Source organism: Carcharodon carcharias, chromosome 8 (assembly GCF_017639515.1).
Source record: "Carcharodon carcharias isolate sCarCar2 chromosome 8, sCarCar2.pri, whole genome shotgun sequence".
NCBI classification, from domain to species: domain Eukaryota; kingdom Metazoa; phylum Chordata; class Chondrichthyes; order Lamniformes; family Lamnidae; genus Carcharodon; species Carcharodon carcharias.
Genome location: NC_054474.1, coordinates 146,294,866 through 146,316,695, shown reverse-complemented (window position 1 = coordinate 146,316,695; position 21,830 = coordinate 146,294,866). Strand labels below are relative to the sequence as shown.

The window sequence follows — 21,830 nt, the reverse complement described above, 5'->3', positions numbered from 1 at the left end:
CTTGTGCCTTGTGGATGGTGAACAGGCTTTGGGGAGTCAGGAGGTGAGTTACTCGTCGCAGGATTCCCAGCCTCTGACCTGCTCTTGTAGCCACAGTATTTATATGGCTAGTCCAGTTCAGTTTCTGGTCAATGGTAACCCGCAGAATGTTGATAGAGCGGGAATCAGTGATGGTAATGCCATTGAATGTCAGGGGGCAATAGTTAAATTGAGGGATAAATATTGGCCTCAGGACAATGGGGAGAACTCCCCCCTTGCTCTTTTATGAAATAGTGGCTGTGGGATATTTTACGTCCACTGGACAGAACAGCGAGGGCTATGGTTTAATATCTAACCTAAAAGACTGACCCTGCGACAGTGCGGCACTCCCTCAGTACTGACCCTGTGACAGCGCGGCATTCCCTCAGTACTAACCCTGTGACAGTGTGGCACTCCTTCAGTACTGACCCTGTGACAGCGCAGTACTCCCTCAGTACTGACGCTGTGACAGGACAGCACTCCCTCAGTACTGGCCCTGTGACAGTGCGGCACTCCCTCTGTACTGTCCCACCGACAGTGCAGCATTCCCTCTGTACTGTCCCACCGACTGTGAAGCACTCCCTCAATACTGACCCTCTGACAGTGTATCACTCCCTCAGTACTGACCCCCTGACAGAGCAGCACTCCAACATCATTGACCCTCTGACAGTTCATCACTCCCTCAGTACTGACCCCCTGACAGAGCAGCACTCCATCATCACTGACCCTCTGACAGAGCAGCTCTCCCTCAGCACTGACGCTCTGACAGCTCAGCAGTCCCTCAGGTCCTGTGTTTGGGATGTATTTATTTGGTAGTGTATTGCAGTTTAAAGTTACCGCCAAGACTCTGGTTGGTTAAGAGAAATAAAACAAAGTTAGAAATTGCTGCAGTCTGTTCTCTATCTGTGTCTAAAGCCTCCCCCTATTCTCTGTGCCCAATAAGTGTCGGGGTTGTTCTGGGCGGTGTCAGACCACTGAGTTTGAGTGGGCAGTGAGTGAGTGAGAGGGGAGGGGGGGAACTCCCAAATCACCAGATCTCTTGCTTTTTTTTTGCAGAATTGTTCAGCTGCAGGAGGATCAGGGTTTCTGTCAGTCGGGAAGGACACATTGCTGAGGCCGGGAGAGGCGGCGAGACCTGGGGCTGAGATACCAGAAAGAAAGGAAATTCCTTATGGCTTCATAGATTTTCGCCCCATCACTGAATTTGCTGATTCCCAATTTGTGTAACTTTATTTTGTAAAGCAGCTAGTTACAGGAGCTTTCAGGATGGACAATCGGACTCGGTGGAGGAGGAAGAGATTTTGGGATTCTGTTCTAATATTACAATTTATTCTTTCATTAATAACTTATGGTAGTGCAGGTAAGTGTGAATTGTTACTGCATCAGAACCGCTGTCATCGGGAGCTCAATGACTGCAAACTTCTAAAAATGAACTTAAGCTAACTGTGCCATTAGTTTGGAGAGTGGGAGTGAACTGGATTCTGCAAGTAATTTTCCATTTTTTCCTTCTCCCCCGCTTTGCAGATTACACGGAGTTAACTCCAGAATCTGGAAAACATGACTTTGTTTAAAGTGACCACATTCCTTTTAAAGAAAGGCGGGTGGGGGGGCGGTGGAGTGGGGGGTGGTGGAGGAAGAGGGGGTGAGGGGCGTCAGATTCCCCTGGGTCCCTGTTCAGACTCCGCTCTGACAAGCAAACCTCAACCCCTCCACCAATCATACCCCCACAGAAACTTTATCTCGCTTTTCTTTTGTCCTTTTTTTCAAAAATGGAAAACTCTCTTGGCTTTGGCGATTGTTCCCGGTTTGCAGAAGCAGTAAAAGCCACTCTGAGAACAAGGAAGTTTTAAACAACTTGAAACTTTTCTTCCTCTGTGCAAAACTGAAACTTTTTTGTGCAGGGAGTGTTCGCTCCACCTAGCGCCAGTTCCCAGACACAATCCCTCCCATGTTCCAATGAAAATGAACAGTTCCAAACCTGGACCTATCCCAGCATCTCCGCGGGATAGGACTGCATTTTCTAGGCTTGTCTTCACCTTTTTTTTTATAAAAATCCTAAAAATACCCGGAAGAGATTGAGTATTTCTGAAGTGGGAGGTTGTATCAAAGCAGTTTGAGGAGTGTGAGTTTGCTTTCTGACAGTGAATGCAGTGTGTTGATCGAAGTCCTGGTACATTCCGGCTCGCTTGGAGAGTCAGCTGTAGCCTGTGGGATGTGGATATGGTTTGATCACTGACTATGAGAATGGTGGATGGTAAATTACTACAAAGGACAGTTCTGCTTGGCTGAAGTTGGATACACTGAGATGATGAGGTCCCCTGGGATGTTTTACATACGGGGAGTAAGGGAATAATTCTTTCCTAATGTGGTATTGTCTGTTAGACGAAAGAAGGTCATTTTTCTGATTCAGATTCCCATGGGGATTTGATTATGTTTGAGGTAATGAACGACTTTGAAAGATCAGCTGATAGGACCCAGTCTTAAATGAACAGTTAAAAGGGTGGTTAGTCTCAGTAAGTGAGTCTGTGTACGACTGTACACAAGTGCCAGTTTCTTATGTGTACTCATACTTCATGTCTAACCTGCAGTGTGTGAGGGACCTGCTACTGCACTGACACTCTGGGATGCCCCAGCTGGTTCCTCTGGTAAAGTGTAGTCACCAGGTGTAACTCTGTGCCCAGACCCGGAGCCAGCCTCCCACACCTTCCCAGCTCTGGTCACTGAACAAAATCTAGGAGGATTATATTCTGATCGGTTTGACCACAGTGTTATAATAGCTGATACCGCCATCCCTCCGAAGCTGCAGCTCAGCAACTGTCTGAACTTGCTTTTCACTAGGCAGAGAGTTTAAAAATAATGTTCATCCAGCTCCTGCTTTGGCAGGAGTGAAAGGGTTAAGGATGGGGGAGGCTGAGCTGAAAGGTTAATTGGGGGCAGGAGTGTAAAGGTTGAGTACAGCTGGCGTGAATGAGCTGTTTAAGTGTTGGTCATTGGGACTGAAAGGGTCAAACACAGGTGTCACGGATTCAAATCGGAGCCATTGGCTGCTTAGCTCAGCTTATTTTCAGTATCATAGACTAGGACGAAAATTCTGAGACAACCTCTTCAGTAACTGGTAACAGCTGTTATTAGTTAATTGGGTAAGAAAAATTAATTGGGCAGATGTTTGACTGTAACCCATAGTAACTGGTCACTCGGTCTGTGTGACCTTGAATGGTCAATCCAGACCCACTATCTCCAAGGTGATGTGGACCCAAACCAGTGTGGGTATGGCACTGCAGGCTGGGACTGCTTCTCCAAAATGGGAGCCAGCTGCGAGAGATCAATTGACAAAAAATTCCTGATTTAGTCACATTGTCCCCAACTCCAAATTAAAAGTCTGCAAATTAATGCCAGCAAAATTGTCAAATAAAAGTTTAACAAACTAGCAGTGTAATCCAATGGGAGCTATCCCAGCTACTTGACAGCAGAAACATTTTATTAAGGATGCAGTGAAGAATAATCTGACTGGAACATGTTCATTTAATCTCCAACCACCAGCAATAATTGCAGGACAGGAACACACTCTCAAAGAGGGCAAGAGGTACATGAGAAGAGATAGCGTTAGAGTGCATCTCCCTATTAGAGGGGATTGTGAGCGTGAGACAGGACTGAGTGTCCCAGAGGCATTTGCAGAAACTGATCCTATTCAACAGCCACAATGTCCTTGCTCCATGTGAGGAGAAAGATAAAGAATATTCGGAGTTCAGCCAGAACGTGGATCATGACACGTTGGAACGTGAGGAGGAGGTGAGGGCGGGAAAGTGTAATGTGGTAGTTGTAGGGAATTCAACAATTAGTACACCAGATAGAAGCCTTTGTAAGCGGCATCGACAGTTCCATATGGTATGTTGCCTACCTGGTGTCAGGTTGAGGGACATCTCAAACTATCTTTAGAGGATATTGCAGAGGGAGGGCGATCCATGTTGGGACCATCAGCATAGAACAGTTAGGCAGGGGGTTATATTTGGAGATGGCCAGAAAGTAGGAGCTAAATTGAATACAGCACCTAAAGGGTTACCATGTCGAGATGATTATCCACGCTATGTGCAAATTGGCATTGGGATGAGCAGATTAGGGAGGTGAACACATGGCTGAAAGTGTGGTATGGGAAAGCAGGATTTCATTTGGTAGGATATTGGCACAAGAATTATGACTGTACCGTTGGGACAGCTCCACCTGAACCGGGTTGGGATCAGGATCCTAGCAGAAAGGATAAATTGGGCAGGCACAAGGACTAGTAAATGGTAGGGATGGCTAAGGTGGAAAAGGTAGTATTAATAATAATTCAAAAGCAAATGATAGGGAAGAGAGTAGAGCAATGGTCAGAAACTGTGGTTTAGGTAATATTGGGGAAGAAAAGGAAAACTAAAACATGTAAAGTGATTAAAATAGGAGAGATAAATAAAAAACCGAGTAAAACATTGGAGAAGGGCACAGATTAGAGAGTGTGGTCCAAATAAGCAACCTATAAAAACGTGCAGAGTATAAGGAACGCATTGAATGAATTGCAGCTGCAAATTCAACTTGGAAGCTATGACATGATGATAGTGACATGGTCAGGGCTGGGAACTAAATATGCCAGTTTATAAAGTCTACAGGAAAGATAGGGAAAATGGTAGAGGGGGAGGAGTAACCTAAATGACTAAGGAGGAAATCACTTCAATGCTAAGGGAGGATATAACGAAGGATCGGCAAGCAGTGAAGCCTTTATGGATAGGAAAGGACTTAAGACTGGGGAGTCATGCTTAGGCCCTTGGTAGCAGCTGTGAAGTGACAGATTGTATAAATGCAGAGATTAGACTAGTATGTAGGCAAAGGCAGAGTGATTTTAATGAGGAATTTTAACTTTCATATAGACTGCGGCAACCGGACTTGCACATGTCAGAAAGGTAGTGCATTTCTTGAAAGTGTCCGGGATAGTTTTCTGCAACAATGGGATGAATTTTACAAAGAGAGTCAGGACTCTAACGTCAGGGTAAAAAGTGAGTCCTGGGTCCACACTTGCCACCAAGGGGGCCTGCTCAGCAAGTTTACTCCAGGTGGCCCCTGGTGCTTCTGGACCCTCCTGCCTTCTAGTCTGAAAGAACAACTTGAGGCTCGGCTGTGAGGTCAGACCAATACAAGCATTAGCTTAGCAAGGGGCTCTGTTTTGACAACTGAAGTGAATTGTCGACTTTGCTTAATTGATCTTTATGTGGTTGTAACAAGTTGTTCTTTTTGTGATCTCTTTTGTCAATGTCTCAATGTTTAAGAATAAGAGGTGTAAAGTGTTTGATGCCTCTGTTATTGATATTTTAATGGTCTGTCTGATTGACACTTTTATAGGGTTGTAGGGACAGCAGTTTTCTTTCCAGAAGATTTGTGAATGGTGTTTTTTTTTCTTTTATCTCAGCAGTTCCACGCAAGCCATTGTTATTATCAGGCTCATTGATTGTGTATATGGTGCATACTTGGTGAATGGACATGGAAGGGGAATGAGTCTTCTTTGAATTGGCATGGAGAGAATGAGGGGCCATAGAGTGGCTGAGGGGGTGTGGTGATGGGTGAGGGCTAGAGGGCCTAAAATCTTCCAACAAAACTGGGACAAAGTTGCGGGGAACAGAGGTGGGCTTTCTAAACAGTCTGCCTTGGCACTTGCCTGCCCCTGTGGCCGCTCACTCTGCCTCCAGGGTTGGCGGGCCCAACCCATCCTTCACCCTCCCCTGGAGCAAAACTCGTGTGTATTGGGTCACTTTTTACTGAGGTGGAGCTGATGATTTGGGAAATTCTCTGACTTCAGCTAGCCAGCTTGGTAGCCAAAATCCTGTCCGAAAATTGTGCAGAGTATTCAAGGTGTGGCCTCACTAATTTCCAGATACAATTTTAGTGAGACTTTCTTATTCTGGCTACCCAATCCCCTTGCAATAAAGGCCAACATCTCATTGCTAGTTGCTTGCTGTACCTGCATGGTAACTTTCTGTGTTCCTTGCACGAGCACACTCAACTCTCTCTGAACATCACCATTCGCAAGTTTCACACCTTTTTTTAAAAAAAACATAGAAACATAGAAACAAGGAGCAGGAGTAGGCCATTCGGCCCTTCGAGCCTGCTCCACCATTCATCATGATCATGACTGATCATCCAATTCAATAGCCTGCTCCTGCTCTCTCCCCATATCCTTTGATCCCTTTCACCCCAAGAGCTATATCTAACTCCTCCTTGAAAATATGCAATGTTTTGGCCTCAACTACTTTCTGTTGTAATGAATTCCACAGGCTCACCACTCTCTGGGTGAAGAAATTTCTCCTCATCTCAGTCCTAAATGGTCTACCCCGTATCCTCAGACTGTGACCCCTGGTTCTTGACTCCCCCACCATTGGGAACATCCTGCATCAACACTGTCTAGTCCTGTTAGAATTTTATAGGTTTCTATGAGATCCCCCCTCATTCTTCTGAACTCCAGTGAATATAATCCTAACTGACTCAATGTCTCCCCGTATGTCAGTCCTGCCATCCCAGGAATTAGTCTGGTAAACCTTCGCTGCACTCCCCCTATAGCAAGAACATCCTTCCTCAGATAAGGAGACCAAAACTGCACACAATATTCCAGGTATGGTCTCACTAAGGCCCTGTATAATTGTAGCAAGATATCCCTGCTCCTGTACTCGAACCGTCTCACTATGAAGGCCAACATACCATTTGCCTTCTTTACCGCCTGCTACACCTGCACGCTTACCTTCAGCGACTGGTGTACAAGGTCACCCGGGTCACGTTGCACATTCCCCTCTCTCAATTTATAGCAATTCAGATAATAATCTGCCTTCCTGTTTTTGCTACCAAAGTGGATAACCTCACATTTATCCACACTATACTGCATCTGCCATGCATTTGCCCACTCACTCAGCTTGTCCAAATCACACTGAAGCACTTCTGCATCCTCCTCACAGCTTATCCTCCCACCCAGCTTTGTGTCATCTGCAAATTTGGAGATATTACATTTAATTCCCTCATCTAAATCATTTAATATACATTGTGAATAGCTGGGGTCCCAGCACCGAGCCCTGCAGTACTCCACTAGTCACTGCCTGCCATTTGGAAAAAGACGTGTTTATTCCCACTCTTTGTTTCCTGTCTGCCAACCAATTTTCTATCCATCTCAGTACACTACCCCTAATCCCATGCGCTTTAATTTTACATGCCAATCTCTTATGTAGGACTTTGTCGAAAGCCTTCTGAAAGTCCAAATAAACCACATCCACTGGCTCCCCCTCAACAACTCTACTAGTTACACCCTTGAAAAATTCCAGTAGATTTGTCAAGCATGATTTCCCTTTCATAAATCCATGCTGACTCTGTCCGATTCTGCCACTGTTTTCCAAGTGCTCAGCTATTAAATCTTTTATGATGGACTCCAGAATTTTCCCCACTACTTACTTCAGGCTGACTGGTCTATAATTCCCTGGTTTCTCTCTACCTCCCTTTTTAAATAGTGGGGTTACATTAGCTACCCTCCAATCTGTAGGAACTGTTCCAGAGCCTATAGAATCTTGGAAGATGACCACCAATGCATCCACTATTTCTAGGGCCCCTTCCTTATATACTCTGGGATGTAGATTATCAGGTCCTGGGGATTTATCGGCCTTCAATCCCATCAATTTCCCAACACCATTTCCCTACTAATACTGATTTCTTTCAGTTCCTCCCTCCCACTAAACCACGTGTTCTCCAACATTTCTGGTATGTTATTTGTGTTCTCCTTTATGAAGACAGAACCAAAGTACGTATTTAGTTGGTCAGCCATTTCTTTGTTCCCCATTATAAATCCCCATAATAAAAACATTCTGCTTTTCTATTTTGATGATCGAAGCGAATAACTTCACTCTTCCCCCACATTACACTCCATCTGCCATCTTGTTGCCCACTCACTTAATCTGCCTCTATCTCTTTGCAGCCTCTCTGTGTCCTCCTCACAGCTTATTTTCCCACAAAGCTTTGTATCATTAGCAAACTTTGATACGTTACTCTCTGTCTCTTCATCTAAGTCATTAACGTAGATTGTAAAGAGCTGAGGCCCCAGCACTGATCCTCGTGGCACTCCACTGTTCACTGCCTGCCAACTTGAAAAAGTCCCATTTCTGCCCACTCCCTGCTTCCTGTCTCTTAACCACTCCTCCAGAAGATAGTCCACAGGCTTCCAGAAACTCTCCTTAACACTAATGAAACCAAACTGATACAGACAAGATCAACATCCTGGAGAAATGGGCAGAACATTTTCATGAGATTCTAAAGTGACCCTCAACAGTCATTGATGAGACAATTACTTGCTGGCCCCAAATTGAAGTCAACATGTCGCTCGCTGACACCACCAACAGAGCTGAGATCATGAAAGCATCAGCCTCCTGTTGAGAGGCAAGAAGCCAGGTTCAGATACAATCCCAGGCGGAATATACAAAACAGGAGACACAGTGCTCACTGACAAACTCATCAAACTATTCCAGACAATGCGGAACCTGGAAGCCATTCCTCAGGAATTCAAAGAAGCATCAATTGTCCACCTTTATAAAAGGAAGAGAAATTGTTGAACTTGTGACAACCATGGAGGAATTCCTCCTACTGTGCTTTGCTGGGAAATTTACTTCCAGGATCCTGCTGAAGTGTTTGCCACTACATCTCGAACAGAACCTCCCACCAGAGAGACGATGTGGCTTCATGGTGCAGTTAAAATGTCAGCACCAGGAAAAATGCCAAGAGCAGAACTGCAGCTTGTACCCAGCATTTGTTTGTTTTGAGTCTTCACATGCATTTTTTCATCTCTGAGAAGTATTGAGCAAGTGTTGGAAGAATTCGGAGGCTAAATATCAACCTGTTGAACTGTGCCATGAATGCTCTTCCTGTGACCACCAAGTCCTGCAGTAGGACTTGAAACCAGAGCTACTGACTCTCAACATTTGTGGACCTGACTAAAGCCTTCGATAATCTTCATCCTGATGGCCAGTGGAAGATCTTGGCAAAAATGAATCTTATGGTAATTCCTCGACGGCATTCTTGCTGATGTCCCGGACAGTGGAGAATCTTCTGTTGCCTCCCAGTCACAAATGGAGTCGAGGAGGGCTGTGTATTAACACCTACCCTCTCCTGCATGTTGTTCTCTGTCGTGCTTTCTGAAATGTTCTCTGTTCATGGAAGTATCATCCACATCAGATATTGAACAGACGGCAAAGTCTTCAATCTGAGGACACTATAAGCCAAAACCAAAGAGCATGAAGCTGTGGCTCGTGGCTTTCTTTTCACTGCTAACTGTGCCCTTAATGCCTGTTCAGAATAAAAAGTGCAACATAACATGGTCCTGCTTCTCATCTGCAGAAGGGAATGTCAGTCTCAGTATCAGCACCAAAAAGACTGAAGTCATTACCAACCTTTCCCACAGAAGCAGTATGTGAAGATAACTATTGCAGTCAATGGTCAGAAGCTTGACACAGTCAACAAATTTACCGACCTCTGCAGAGTAGTTCACATTGACAACAAAAGTCAATGTCAAAATAGGTAAGACCAGTGTTGCCTTTGGCAAACTACAAAATACTGTCCAGGAGCAAAGAGCAATTAATCTCTCAGCGAAAGTGAAGGTTTACAGCGCCATTATCCTTCTCATTCTCGTACCCTTGTTCGAGGTGGACAGTTTACTCGAGGCACACAAACAAGTTACACAATTTTTACATAATTGGCTGGCCAAGACTACTCAAGTACACATGGAAAGACAAGGTTCCTAATAGAAGTTCTCAACCTGACCAACATGCCTAGCATCTATACTTTGCTGAAGGGAGCTCAGATAAGATGGGCAGGACATGTTGCCAGAATGCCTGATGAGCATTCACATGGAGGCCAGAAAAAGCACTTCAAGGATATCCTGGAGGTCTTGCTGAAGTTGTGGGGGATCTTGCACAGGATTACTGTGTAAAGCTGCAGTAGATCTTTTCATGCTCAAATTGGACAGATTAGCCATCTTTGAAAACATTGCACGTTAAATGATTTGTAGTTGCTGTCATGGGCACGTTCGATTATGAAGGTTGAACAAGGAGAAGCTTTTATTTTATTAACCAATCCTCTCTCCTTGCTAATGCAGCACCCCTAATCCTATGAGTGTTTATCTTGCCTAATAACCTTTTGTGCAGCACTCACTGAATGCCTTTGGAAATCCAGGTATACTACATCTACTGGTTCCCCTTTATCTACCCTACTTTTTTATGGATAGAATGTGATAAGAAGGGATGGAGCAGAGGTTGGCAAGCACGCTTTTCTGCTGTGTGCGCTGAGCCCTCCCCAGTAAGGACTGAGGATGGGGTTTGTGCAACATGATTTTCTTTATTCATTCATGGGATGTGGGCTTCACTGGCTGGGCCAGCATTTATTGCCCATCCCTAGTTGCCCTTGAGAAGGTGATGGTGAGCTGCCTCCTTGAACCGCTGCAGTCCACGTGGTGTACACTCACAGTGCTGTTAGGGAGGGAGTTCCAGGATTTTGACCCAGTGACAGTGAAGGAACGGCCAATATATTTCCAAATCAGGATGGTGAGTGACTTGGAGGGAAACTTCCAGGTGGTTGTGTCCCCAACTATCTGCTGCCCTTGTTCTTCTAGATAGCAGTTGTCAGGGGTTTGGAAGGTGCTGTCTAAGGAGCCTTGGTGAATTACTGCAGTGCATCTTGTAGATGGTACGCACTGCTGCTACTGTGAGTCGGTAGTGGAGGGAGTGAATGTGGATGTGGTGCCAATCAAGCGGGCTGCTTTGTCTTGGACAGTGTCGAGTTTCTTGAGTGTTGTGGGAGCTGCACTCATCCAGGCAAGTGGGGAGTATTACATCACGTTCCTGACTTGTGCCTTGTAGATGGTGACAGGCTTTGGGGAGTCAGGAGGTGAGTTACTCGTAGCAGGACTCCTAGCCTCTGACCTGCTCTTGTAGCCACTGTATTTATGTGGCTGGCCCAGTTCAGTTTCTGGTCAATGGTAACCCCTAGGATGTTTGATAGTGGGGAATTCAGTGATGGTAATGCCATTGAACATCAAGGGGTGATGGTTAGATTCTCTCCTGTTGGAGATGGTCATTGCCTGGTACTTGTGTGGCGTGACTGTTACTTGCCACTTGTCAGACCAAGCCTGGATATTGTCCAGGTCTTGTTGCATTTGGTCATGGACTGTTTCAGTATCTGAGGAGTCGCGAATGATGCTGAACATTGTGCAATCATCAGCGAATATCCCCACAGTGAATATCCCCACTTCTGACCTTATGATGGAAGGAAGGTCATTGATGAAGCAACTGAAGATGGTTGGGCCGAGGACACTACCCTGAGGAACTCCTGCAGTGATGTCCTGGAGCTGAGGTAATTGACCTCCAACAACCAGAACCATCTTCCTTTGTGCTAGGTATGACTCCAACCAGCGGAGAGTTTTCCCCCTGATTCCCATTGACTCCAGTTCTGCCAGGGCTTCTTGATGCCACACTCGGTCAAATGCTGCCTTGATGTCAAGGGCAGTCACTCTCACCTCAGCTCTGGAGTTCAGCTCTTTTGTCCATGTTTGAACCAAGGCTGTCATGAGGTCAGGAGCTAAGTGACCCTGGTGGAACCCAAACTGGACGTCAGTGAGTAGGTTATTGCTAAGCAAGTGCCACTTGATAGCACTGTTGATAACCCCTTCCATTACTTTACTGATGATCAAAAGTAGGCTGATGGGGTGGTAATTGGCTGGGTTGGATTTGTCCTGCTTTGTGTGTACAGGACAAACCTGGGCAATTTTCACATAGCCGGGAAGATGCCAGTGTTGTAGCTGTACTGGAACAGCTTGGCTAGGGGTGCGGCAAGTTCTGGAGCACAAGTCTTAAGTACTATTGCTGGAATATTGTCAGGGCCCATAGCCTTTGCAGTATCCAGTGTCTTCAGCCGTTTCTTGATATCACGTGGAGTGAATCGTATTGGCTGAAGACTGGCATCTGCAATGCTGGGGACATCCCATAGGAGGCTGAGATGGATCATCCACTTGGCATTTCTGGCTGAAGATTGTTGCAAATGCCTTCAGCCTTATCTTTTGCACTGATGTGCTGGGCTCCCCCATCAATGAGGATGGGGATATTTGTGGAGTCTCCTCCTCCAGTGAGTTGCTTAATTGTTCACCACCATTCACGACTGGATGTGGCAGGACTGCAGAGCTTAGATCTGATCCGTTAGTTGTGGGATCACTTAGCTCTGTCTATCACTTGCTGCTTATGCTGTTTGGCACGCAAGTAGTCCTGTGTTAAAGCTTCACCAGGTTGACATCTCATTTTTAGGTATGCTTGGTGTTACTCCTGGCATGCCCTTCTGCACACTTCATTAAACCAGGGTTGATCCCCTGCCTTGATGGTAATGGTTGAGTGGGGGATATGCCAAGCCATGAGGTACCAGATTGTGGTTGAGTACAATTCTGCTGCTGCTGATGGCCCACAGTGCCTCATGGATGCTAGATTTGTTTGAAATCTATCCCATTTAGCCCACTGTGCCACCTCTGCTGGGTCTGAACTGCTAGTGGGACAGGACATACCCAGGGATGGTGATGGTGGTCTCTGGGACATTATCTGTAAGGTATGATTCCGTGAGGATGGCTCTGTCCTGCTTGACTAGTCGGTGACTAGCCCCCAGATGTTAGTAAGGAGGACTTTGCAGGGTCGATAGGGCTGAGTTTGCCGTTACTGGTACCAGGTGGTCCGTCTAGTTTCATTTATTTTTTTTGAGGCTTTGTAGCAGTTTGATGAGTGGCTTATTGGGCCATTTTAGGGTTAACCACATTGGTGTGGATCTGGAGTGAAATGGAGGCCAGATTTCTTTCCGTCAAGGACATTAGTGAACCAGATACGTTTTTCCGACAATGGTTTCATGGTCATCGTTAGACTTTTTAATTTCAGGTTTTTATTGAATTCAAATTCCAATTTCTTCCGTGGCAGGATTCGCACCCGGGACCCTAGAGCATTACCTTGGGTCTTTCGATAACTTAGTCCAGCGACAATACCACTATGCCACTGCCTCCCTTTGTTACATGCTCAAAAAACTCTAATAAATTTGTCAAACAGGATTTCTTCTTAGTAAAACCATGTTGACTTGTTCTAATCATACTGTACTTTTCTCTAAGTGCATTGTTACCATGTCCTCATGACTGACGTTAGGCTTAACCAGCTTGTACTGCCCGGTTTTCTCTCTCCCTCCTTCCTTGAAATCAGTGTTACATTTGCCAGCTTCCTATCTGATTGGACCACTCTAGAACCAAAGAAATTTTAGAAAGACATAACCAGCGTATCCACTATCTCTGCAGCTATCTCTCTTAGAGCCCTAGGACGTAGGTTGCTAAGTCCTGAGGATTTGTCGGCTTTTAATCCCTTAAGTTTTGCTGTACTTTTTCTCTGATGTTAAATACAGTGACGTTCATCACTCTTATTAGCTCCATGGTTACACACTGTTTCCGGTATGCAATTTGTGGTCCTCTGCACTGAAGGCTGAATTCAATGGGATGAGTCAGGGACTCTTCATAGTAAACTGAGCAAATGACAGATGATCAATGGAGGGAGTTCAGAAAAGAGTTGATTGCGACGTAGAAATAGTTTATTGCCCTAAAGGGCTAGAGGTTTACTTTCCACAAAAAAAAAACCCAGCCCTGTACTACAAAAGAGGTAAGGGAAAACATAAAACTAAAAGGAAAGTGAATGTGTGTTGAGGTCAGTCATGATCTTATTGAATTGTGGAGCAGGCTAAAGGGGCCAAGTAGCCTACTCCTCCCAACTCGTATGGTCAGGTGAAAAGTAAATAAAAATGCAACAATAGCTCAGATCCTGACAACTAGAAAATATACAAAAAAACAGCAAAGGGTGAAAGAGCAGAGAAGTAGGAGTTACAAAAATGGGTTATGAAAAGAAACTTGCACAATCTACACACTTTTTTACAATTTTATTAGGAGAAAGAGGGTGGTGTGGATCATCGGAGCCCCATGAAAATTGCTAATGGTGATATTATCAATAAAAAGAAGGAAATGATGAGCATGTTGAATAATGACTTTGCATCAGTAGTTATAGCAGAGGAAGAGGTCAGAATGCTGGACATCCCAAGGATCAGATTCAGGGGCGCACCAAGATCAACCTAAGAAAATTAACAGAAATGAAAAAAATAATGGTACTGAAGAGTGACAAATAACCAGGATCAGATGGTTTCTATCCCAGGGTTTAAAGGAAATAGGTGAGAACATTGCTGATGAACTAAATGTCCAAAGTTCTCTCAATTTGGGAAAACTGTTCCTTTAGAATGGAAAGTTGTGCCTATCATTCTGCTGGCTGAGGTGAGAGAGAGAATCCAGAGAATTATAGACAAATTAAACTAATATCTGTTGTCTGGAAATGACAAGAGTTTATAATTAAGGATGGAGTGACTCAACACCTTGAAAATTCTCTCATTATCAGAGAGAGTCAGCCTGGATCAGTAAAGGATAGGCCATGCCTGGCCAACCTGAAAGAACTTTCTGAAGAGGTGACTAAAGTAAAGGACAGGGGATTGTCTCTGGATGTTATTTATATGGACTTCCAGAAGGCATTTGATGAACTCCCTCATAACAAGCTGTTAGTCGGATTGGAGGTCCTGGAATTGAAGTAAATTATTGATCTGATTAGGAAATTAGCCGAGCAGCAGGAGACAGAGAGTAAGGATAATGGGCAGGTACTCTCATTGGCAGAGTGTGACTAGTGTGACCCACAAGGATCTGTGCTGGAGCCCTGATGATTCACCATATTTATTAATGACTTAGATGATAAGGACATAGGAATGTAGGACTTGGGAGGAGTAGGCCATTCGGTCCTTCGAGCCTGCTGCACCATTCAAAAAGATCATGGCTGACCTGATTGTAATCTCAATTCCACTTTCCTGCCTGCCCCCCTTGTCAATCAAAAATCTGTTTAACAGTATTGAATATATTCAATGACCCAGCCTCCACTGTTCTCTGGGGAAGAGAATTCCACTATATCAAATATACTATGTCAAAATCTACGCAAGAAATATTATTTTCTACCTGATGGGATAGAAAGCCACATATCCAGATTTACTGATGACACCAAGATAAGCAGGATTGTAATTTACACTTCTATCTATACAGTTTACAAAGAGAGATTAATAGTCTAAGTGAATTAACAAAACCACGGAAAATAGGTGTCAGTCTGAGCAAATATGAGGTGATCCGCTTTGGATCTAAAATGGATAAAATAGGAGACTTTCCAAATGGTGAAAGGCTGGGAACAGTGGAGGTCCAAAGAGAGTCAAGGGGTCCAAGTGCATAGATGTCAGGAACAGGTACAGAAAATAATCAGAAAGATTAATGGAACACTAGCCTCTCTATCCAGAGGATTAAAATACAAGGGGGGAGAAGTTATGCTGCAGCTATACAGAAGCCTGGGTCAGAACACATCTGGAGTTAAATTCTGGACACCACTTGTTAGGAGTGTTATAGAGCAATGGTCAGTATATGGAGTTAGGTCGCAGTTCAGACATGATCTCATTGAATAACAGAACAGGCTCGAGAGGCTTAATGGCCGTCTTCTGTTCCTATGATACAATCACCAACTGTGGGGAACAGGCTGAGGGACCCGGCCCCGACTGTGGGGAACAGACTGAGGGGCCCGGCCCCGACTGTGGGGAACAGACTGAGGGACCCGGCCCCGACTGTGGGGAACAGACTGAGGGACCCGGCCCCGACTGTGGGGAACAGACTGAGGGACCCGGCCCCGACTGTGGGGAACAGACTGAGGGACCCGGCCCCGACTGTGGGGAACAGACTGAGGGACCCGGCCCCGACTGTGGGGAACAGACTGAGGGACCCGGCCCCGACTGTGGGGAACAGACTGAGGGACCCGGCCCCGACTGTGGGGAACAGACTGAGGGACCCGGCCCCGACTGTGGGGAACAGACTGAGGGACCCGGCCCCGACTGTGGGGAACAGACTGAGGGACCCGGCCCCGACTGTGGGGAACAGACTGAGGGACCCGGCCCCGACTGTGGGGAACAGACTGAGGGACCCGGCCCCGACTGTGGGGAACAGACTGAGGGACCCGGCCCCGACTGTGGGAAACAGACTGAGGAACCCGGCACTTACTGAGCAATATTGTTATTTTATTTTCTGAGCTTGCAGTGCAATTATTGAATTATAATTCCATGAAATAGTAAATAGGCTTTTAAAAATGGAATATGCATGTGTGCCTCATATTATTCTGTTTATAAGCTGCAGAGTCTGTGCTGTGAGTGGTGAGTTGGGGTTTAATATCTAATCCTAGATGGGAATCAATATCGAGCCATGGTCCTGTATGTTGAGAAACCTCACTGAATGTCGTTCATGGACACAGCAGGTGTTATAAACCTCCAATGTGAATTTTCCGATCTCCATCCTCACACTCTCTCTTTGTGCTGCAGCTCGTTCCCAGCTTTGCTCTTGGACCCACATCCTTTGCTCCGCACACTCTCCCCTCTGCCCACCCCCAACATTGTCACAGGGCCGCTAATCTGCTGTGTCACAGCCTCTAGCCAGACTGCAGAGTTACACCTGATGTTTTGCCACTTTTACCACTCCAAAAGGAAGATGAGGGAGAGAGTGGAACATAACCAACACATTCCCTTTTTGGCTGGAATGTCTGTGTAAAATTTACAAAACCAGTGAGCACAATCCCAATCCCCATTCCCGAGAGTCACACACCCTGACCTTCCCTCTGTTACTGACTGTCACAGTGTCTGCTTGGTCACTATGTGAAAATAAAAGCCAACACAAACCAACTTTATAAATCAAACCATCCAATAGCCAAAAAAACATCAATTAATCACCCTTGTGCATTCCATTAATGTCTGCCCTCCATCTGCCTTTACCTGGCCTAGGCCTCCTACCCAGTCTTACTTTAATGGCTGCAGCATGGGCAGCAGAAGGTTGCTGACATGCATGGGGGTGATTGCAGATGGTCTTGCAGAACGACCGTGACCAGCTCTGATCCTAATATGCCCTGCTTCAGACTGGAGCACCTCGGCACAGGAGGCAATAGTTGGGACTGGTTGTTTGACAGGCAACAGCAATGCACTGGTGGAATGGCAGTGGTGGGAGAACGAATGCTGTCTTCCCAAAAGAGGCAGCAGGTTCTTGCTCCACTCAGCCACTCCCCCTGGCACAGCCTCAGCAACCCTTGTAGTCCGTTGGAGTGCTGGAGGGCTGTGAAACATTGGAAGCCCTTTTAAACACTGGTTCTGCAGTCGTGATGGTAGCAGTCTGAGCCTGCTTGACAGCAAGCTGAACTTGCGTGGCAACAAAGTGAACATGCATTCCTACAGACTGAGCTTTCACTACAGCACTTTAATGTAGAGAGGCTTCTGCTGCAATGGAAGCTGAGACATTAGCCATCGGACTCTGCATCAGTTGTGCCCACAAGTGTTCTCATGAGGTTGGTCACCAGTTCCACACTGGGAAGGATGGACTCTAAGTTCTGTGCAAAGACTTGTGCCAAGTTGGTGCTAGGCTCCTCCATACTCCTTGAAGATGACAGCAGATTTTCTGGCAGGCCAGTCAATGCAGCTAGCATTTGTGTGTGCATGCTCAACCCTAACAACCTCCTAAACTCTCTTCTCTGCTTGCCCCCCACTACTCCCCGGGCAGCTGGCACTATCGCAGCCCTTTGCCCCTGCCCTAGTTGCAGGCCACTCATGCCTGGTGATTCATCCTACACAGATCCTGCTTCTATGCTATGCTCTAAAGTATGCGCAGTGTCATTATCTCAGCTGGTGGCTGAGAGTGCGAGATCAAGCGATTGTGCTTCATCATCTTCAGTCTCTTTTTCTTCACGCTCTTGTATCACATCCTGTCCAGGAGAGGTGACTGTTCTCAGGAATCTGAAAGGAGAAAAACACAAGGGTAGGCTTGTGCTGAGGGGAGGGTGGAAAGGAAGAGATACACGCTTACTCCATCTGTAACTTGGGAATCAGAAGATATTGTGTGATGAGGGGAATTAAGATACGAGAAGAAAGACTAGGTAGAAACATATCTTTATCTTTGATCCTTTCAACCCGGCCACTGATCAAGGCTTCAGTCATGGCTGCTCCAATGATATAGGCCTCTTTTTTAGGCTGAGGGCATGCTACTGCCTTCATATGTGCACCACCCTGTCCTGCAGGAGAGAGAGAGAAGTGTGTCAGTGAGTGTGGTACAATATGTTTGGTGGTGTGGCAGTCACGACTGAACACAGCTGGCTATGTGTGCAAGATGTGTGAGGTGGGTGCTAGGCTTGCAGCCTCTCTTGTATGTGAGGGTGAGGTGAACTATGAATTTAGATATAAGTCATGATTGATAGAAGCTGTTAGTAGTTGAGAGATGGGGGTGTGGTGCACTGAGCAGTATGTAACCCTAGTGATGTAGATGGTGCAGTGTGGCATTTGTAGACTCTCTTCCACAGCCAGTTCCACCATTGCACCAGCCAGGATGCATCTGCCCTTTAGGGGCACAGGCCAGAGTGAAGAGGTGTCTGCCTTGCACCAACCCGGGCCCTCCTGAGGTGTGCAGCCACTCGGTGTGTTTAGAGCTGGTCTGTACACAGGAATCTGCAAGTGAGTGGACAGTATGAAGTGGTGTCCGATGAGGCGGTATGTTAATGGGCCCAGCTTAAACGCACCCATATCTGGTGCTGTAACATTTGGCCTCCTTCCCCTTCATTCCCAGGGCTTCAAACGTGTACATGCCTCCCTCGGTTAACCCTTTCTCCTAATATTTGACAGTTTGATCTATACCTCACACCTTCCTGGTGACACACACCCTCTCCTGTTTGGGGTCCAGAGCTCAGTCCTGGATCTCACAGTCAGCTAAAGCAGAAGCTTCAGTGGTCGATGTGGGGAGTGATTAATTGTGTGTAAGGAGTTGGGAGACCTGGCATGGCAAACAACCCTGACTGTACTTGGCCCAGTTAAAAATCAGTCTCGATTTTTCCAAGAGCTTTGCTAACTCCACTTGGCAACGTTTACTGGATCTCCCATGCTTACAGCTGCCAGGAGGCAAGCTGAGCCAGCCAATAACCCAGCTCTTAACAATCACACCCAAGTGACAGCCCAGCTCGTTTTGCACGTTCTAACTTGTGGAGGCTCAGGCAAATGGAAAGATATGAATTAGGTTTTGAGCATTCAAGACTTTGAGGGACTGTCACTCTGTCGGAGGGTCAATACTGAAGGACTGTCACTCTGTCGGAGGGTCAGTACTGAGGGAGCGCCGCACTGTCGGAGGGTCAGTACCAAGGGAATGCTGCACTGTCAGAGGTGCTCTCTTTCAGATTGGAATTAAACTGAGGCCTCATGGTACAATTTTGAAGAAGAGCAGGGACATTTTTACCGGTGTCCTGACCAATATTCACCCTCGGCCAACAGCACAAAAACGGATTATCTGGTCATTTATCTCATTGTGCACAGCAAGCTCCCACAAAAGGCATTTTGACCCCCATGTTTCCTACGTTGCATCGGTTACTACACTTCAAAAATACCTCACTGACTGTAAAGCATTTTTGAGTCTCCTGAGAATGTGAAAGGTGCTATGGACAAATATGGACAAAAGAGCTGAGCTCCTGAGGTGAGGGCAGAGGGACTGCCTTTGACATCAAGGCAGCATCTGACCAAGTGTGGCATCAAGGAGCCCTAGCAAAACTGGAGTCAATGGGAATCAGGAAGAAAACTCTCCACTGGTTGGAGTCATACCTAACACAAAGGAAGATGGTTCTGATTGTTGGAGGTCAGTCATCTCAGCTCCAGGACATCACTGCAGGAGTTCCTCAGGGTGGTGTCCTAGGCCCAACCATCTTCAGCTGCTTCATCAATGACCTTCCTTCCATCATAAGGTCAGATGTGGGGATGTTCGCTGATGATTGTACAATGTTCAGCACCATTCGCGACTCCTCAGATACTGAAGCAGTCCATGTACAAATGCAGCCAGACCTGGACAATATCCAGGCTTGGGCTGACAAGTGGGAAGTAACATTCACACCACACAAGTGCCAGGCAATGACCATCTCCAACAGGAGGGAATCTAACCATCGTCCTTTGATGTTCAATGGCATTACCATCACTGATTCCCCCACTATCAACATCCTGGGGGTTACCATTAACCAGAAACTGAACTGGACTAGCCATATAAATACTGTGGCTACAAGAGCAGGTCAGAGACTAGGAATCCTGTGGCGAGTAACTCACCTCCTGACTCCTCAAAGCCTGTCCACCATCTACAAGAAGCAAGTCAGGAGTGTGATGGAATACTCCCCACTTGCCTGGATGAATGCAGCTCCCACAACACTCAAGGAGCTTGACACGATTCAGGACAAAGCAGCCCGTTTGATTGGCACCACATCCACAAACATTCACTCCTTCTACCATCGGTGCACAGTAGCAGCAGTGTGTACCATCTACAAGATGCACTGCAGGAATTCACCAAGGCTCCTTAGACAGCACCTTCCAAACCCACGACCACTACCATCTAGAAGGACAAGGGCAGCAGATAGATGGGAACACCACCACCTGGAAGTTCCTCCAAGTCACTCACCATCCTGACTTGGAAATATATCACCGTTCCTTCACTGTCACTGGGTCAAAATCCTGGAACTCCCTCCCTAACAGCACTGTGGGTGTATCTACACCACATGGCCTGCAGCGGTTCAAGGGACAGCTCACCACCACCTTCTCAAGGGCAATTAGGGATGGGCAATAAACGCTGGCCCAGCCAGTGAAGCCCACATCCTGTCAATGAATGAAAAAAACAATAATCTGGGACAAAATTAATAATCACTTGGACAAATGTGGATTAATTAAATAAAGCCAGCACAGATGTGTTAACGGCAAAATCTGTTTAACAAACTTGATTTAAGTTTTTTGAATTGATAAGATGGACGGTTGATGATAGCAAAAGCTGTTAATGTGATGTACATGGGCTACAAAAAGCATTTGGTAAAGTGCCACATAACAGACTTGTCAGCAAGGTTGAAGCCCATGGAATAAAAGGGACAGTGGCAGCATGGACGTGATGTTGGTTGAGTGACAGAGAATGGAGAGTAGCGATGAATGGCTGTTTTCGAATTGGAGGAAGGTATGCAGTGGGGCTCCCCAGGCGTCGGAACTTGGACCACTGCTCTTCTTGATATTAATGACGTAGATTTGGCGTACAGTGCAAAATTTCAGAATTTGCAGATGACACATAACTTGGAGGACTTGTGAACTCTGAGGAGGACTGTGATAGACTTCAAGAGGAAATACTCAAGCTGCTGGAATGGATGGGATGGTATTTAATATAGAGAGAAGTGTGCAATGATACATCTTGGTAGGAAGAATGAGGAGAGACAAAATAAAGGGTGCAATTCTGAGGGAGTGCAGGAGCACCCTTACTCTTGTGGAAAGAACAATTAAATAATTATCTAATTAACAGCTCCTGAAAGGAACACTAACAAATATCAAAAACTTCAACAGAAATTTCGCAAGATGGAGATTCACCAGGATGTTGCCTGGGATGAAACATTTAAGTTATGTAGAGAGGTTGGATAGATTTGGGTTGTTTTCGTTGGAGCAGAGAAGACTGAGGGGCGACCTGATCGAGGTGTACAAGATTATGAGGGGCATGGACAGGGTGAATAGGGAGCAGCTGTTCCCCTTAGTTGAAGGGTCAGTCACAAGGGGGCATAAGTTCAAGGTGAGGGGCAGGAGGTTTAGGGCGATGTAAGGAAAAACTTTTTTTACCCAGAGGGTGG

General features: G+C 46.0%; 1 protein-coding gene across 4 annotated transcripts in view; it reads left to right on the top strand.

Moving 5' to 3' along the window:
* Positions 1-1,045: 1,045 nt before the first annotated feature.
* The window catches only part of col5a1 (procollagen, type V, alpha 1), a 367,061-nt gene continuing 346,276 nt past the window's right edge, over positions 1,046-21,830 (top strand). For 2 of the 4 annotated variants that reach the window (XR_005943793.1, XM_041193586.1), the window contains exon 1: positions 1,047-1,378. Coding sequence is in view for 3 of the 4 variants with exons in the window: in XM_041193586.1 (XP_041049520.1) it covers positions 1,285-1,378 (94 nt within the window). In the remaining variant the exon portion in view is untranslated. Of the gene's footprint in view, positions 1,379-2,202; positions 2,360-21,830 lie in introns of those variants that run through there. The other 2 variants (XM_041193587.1, XM_041193588.1) reach the window with 2 other exon arrangements.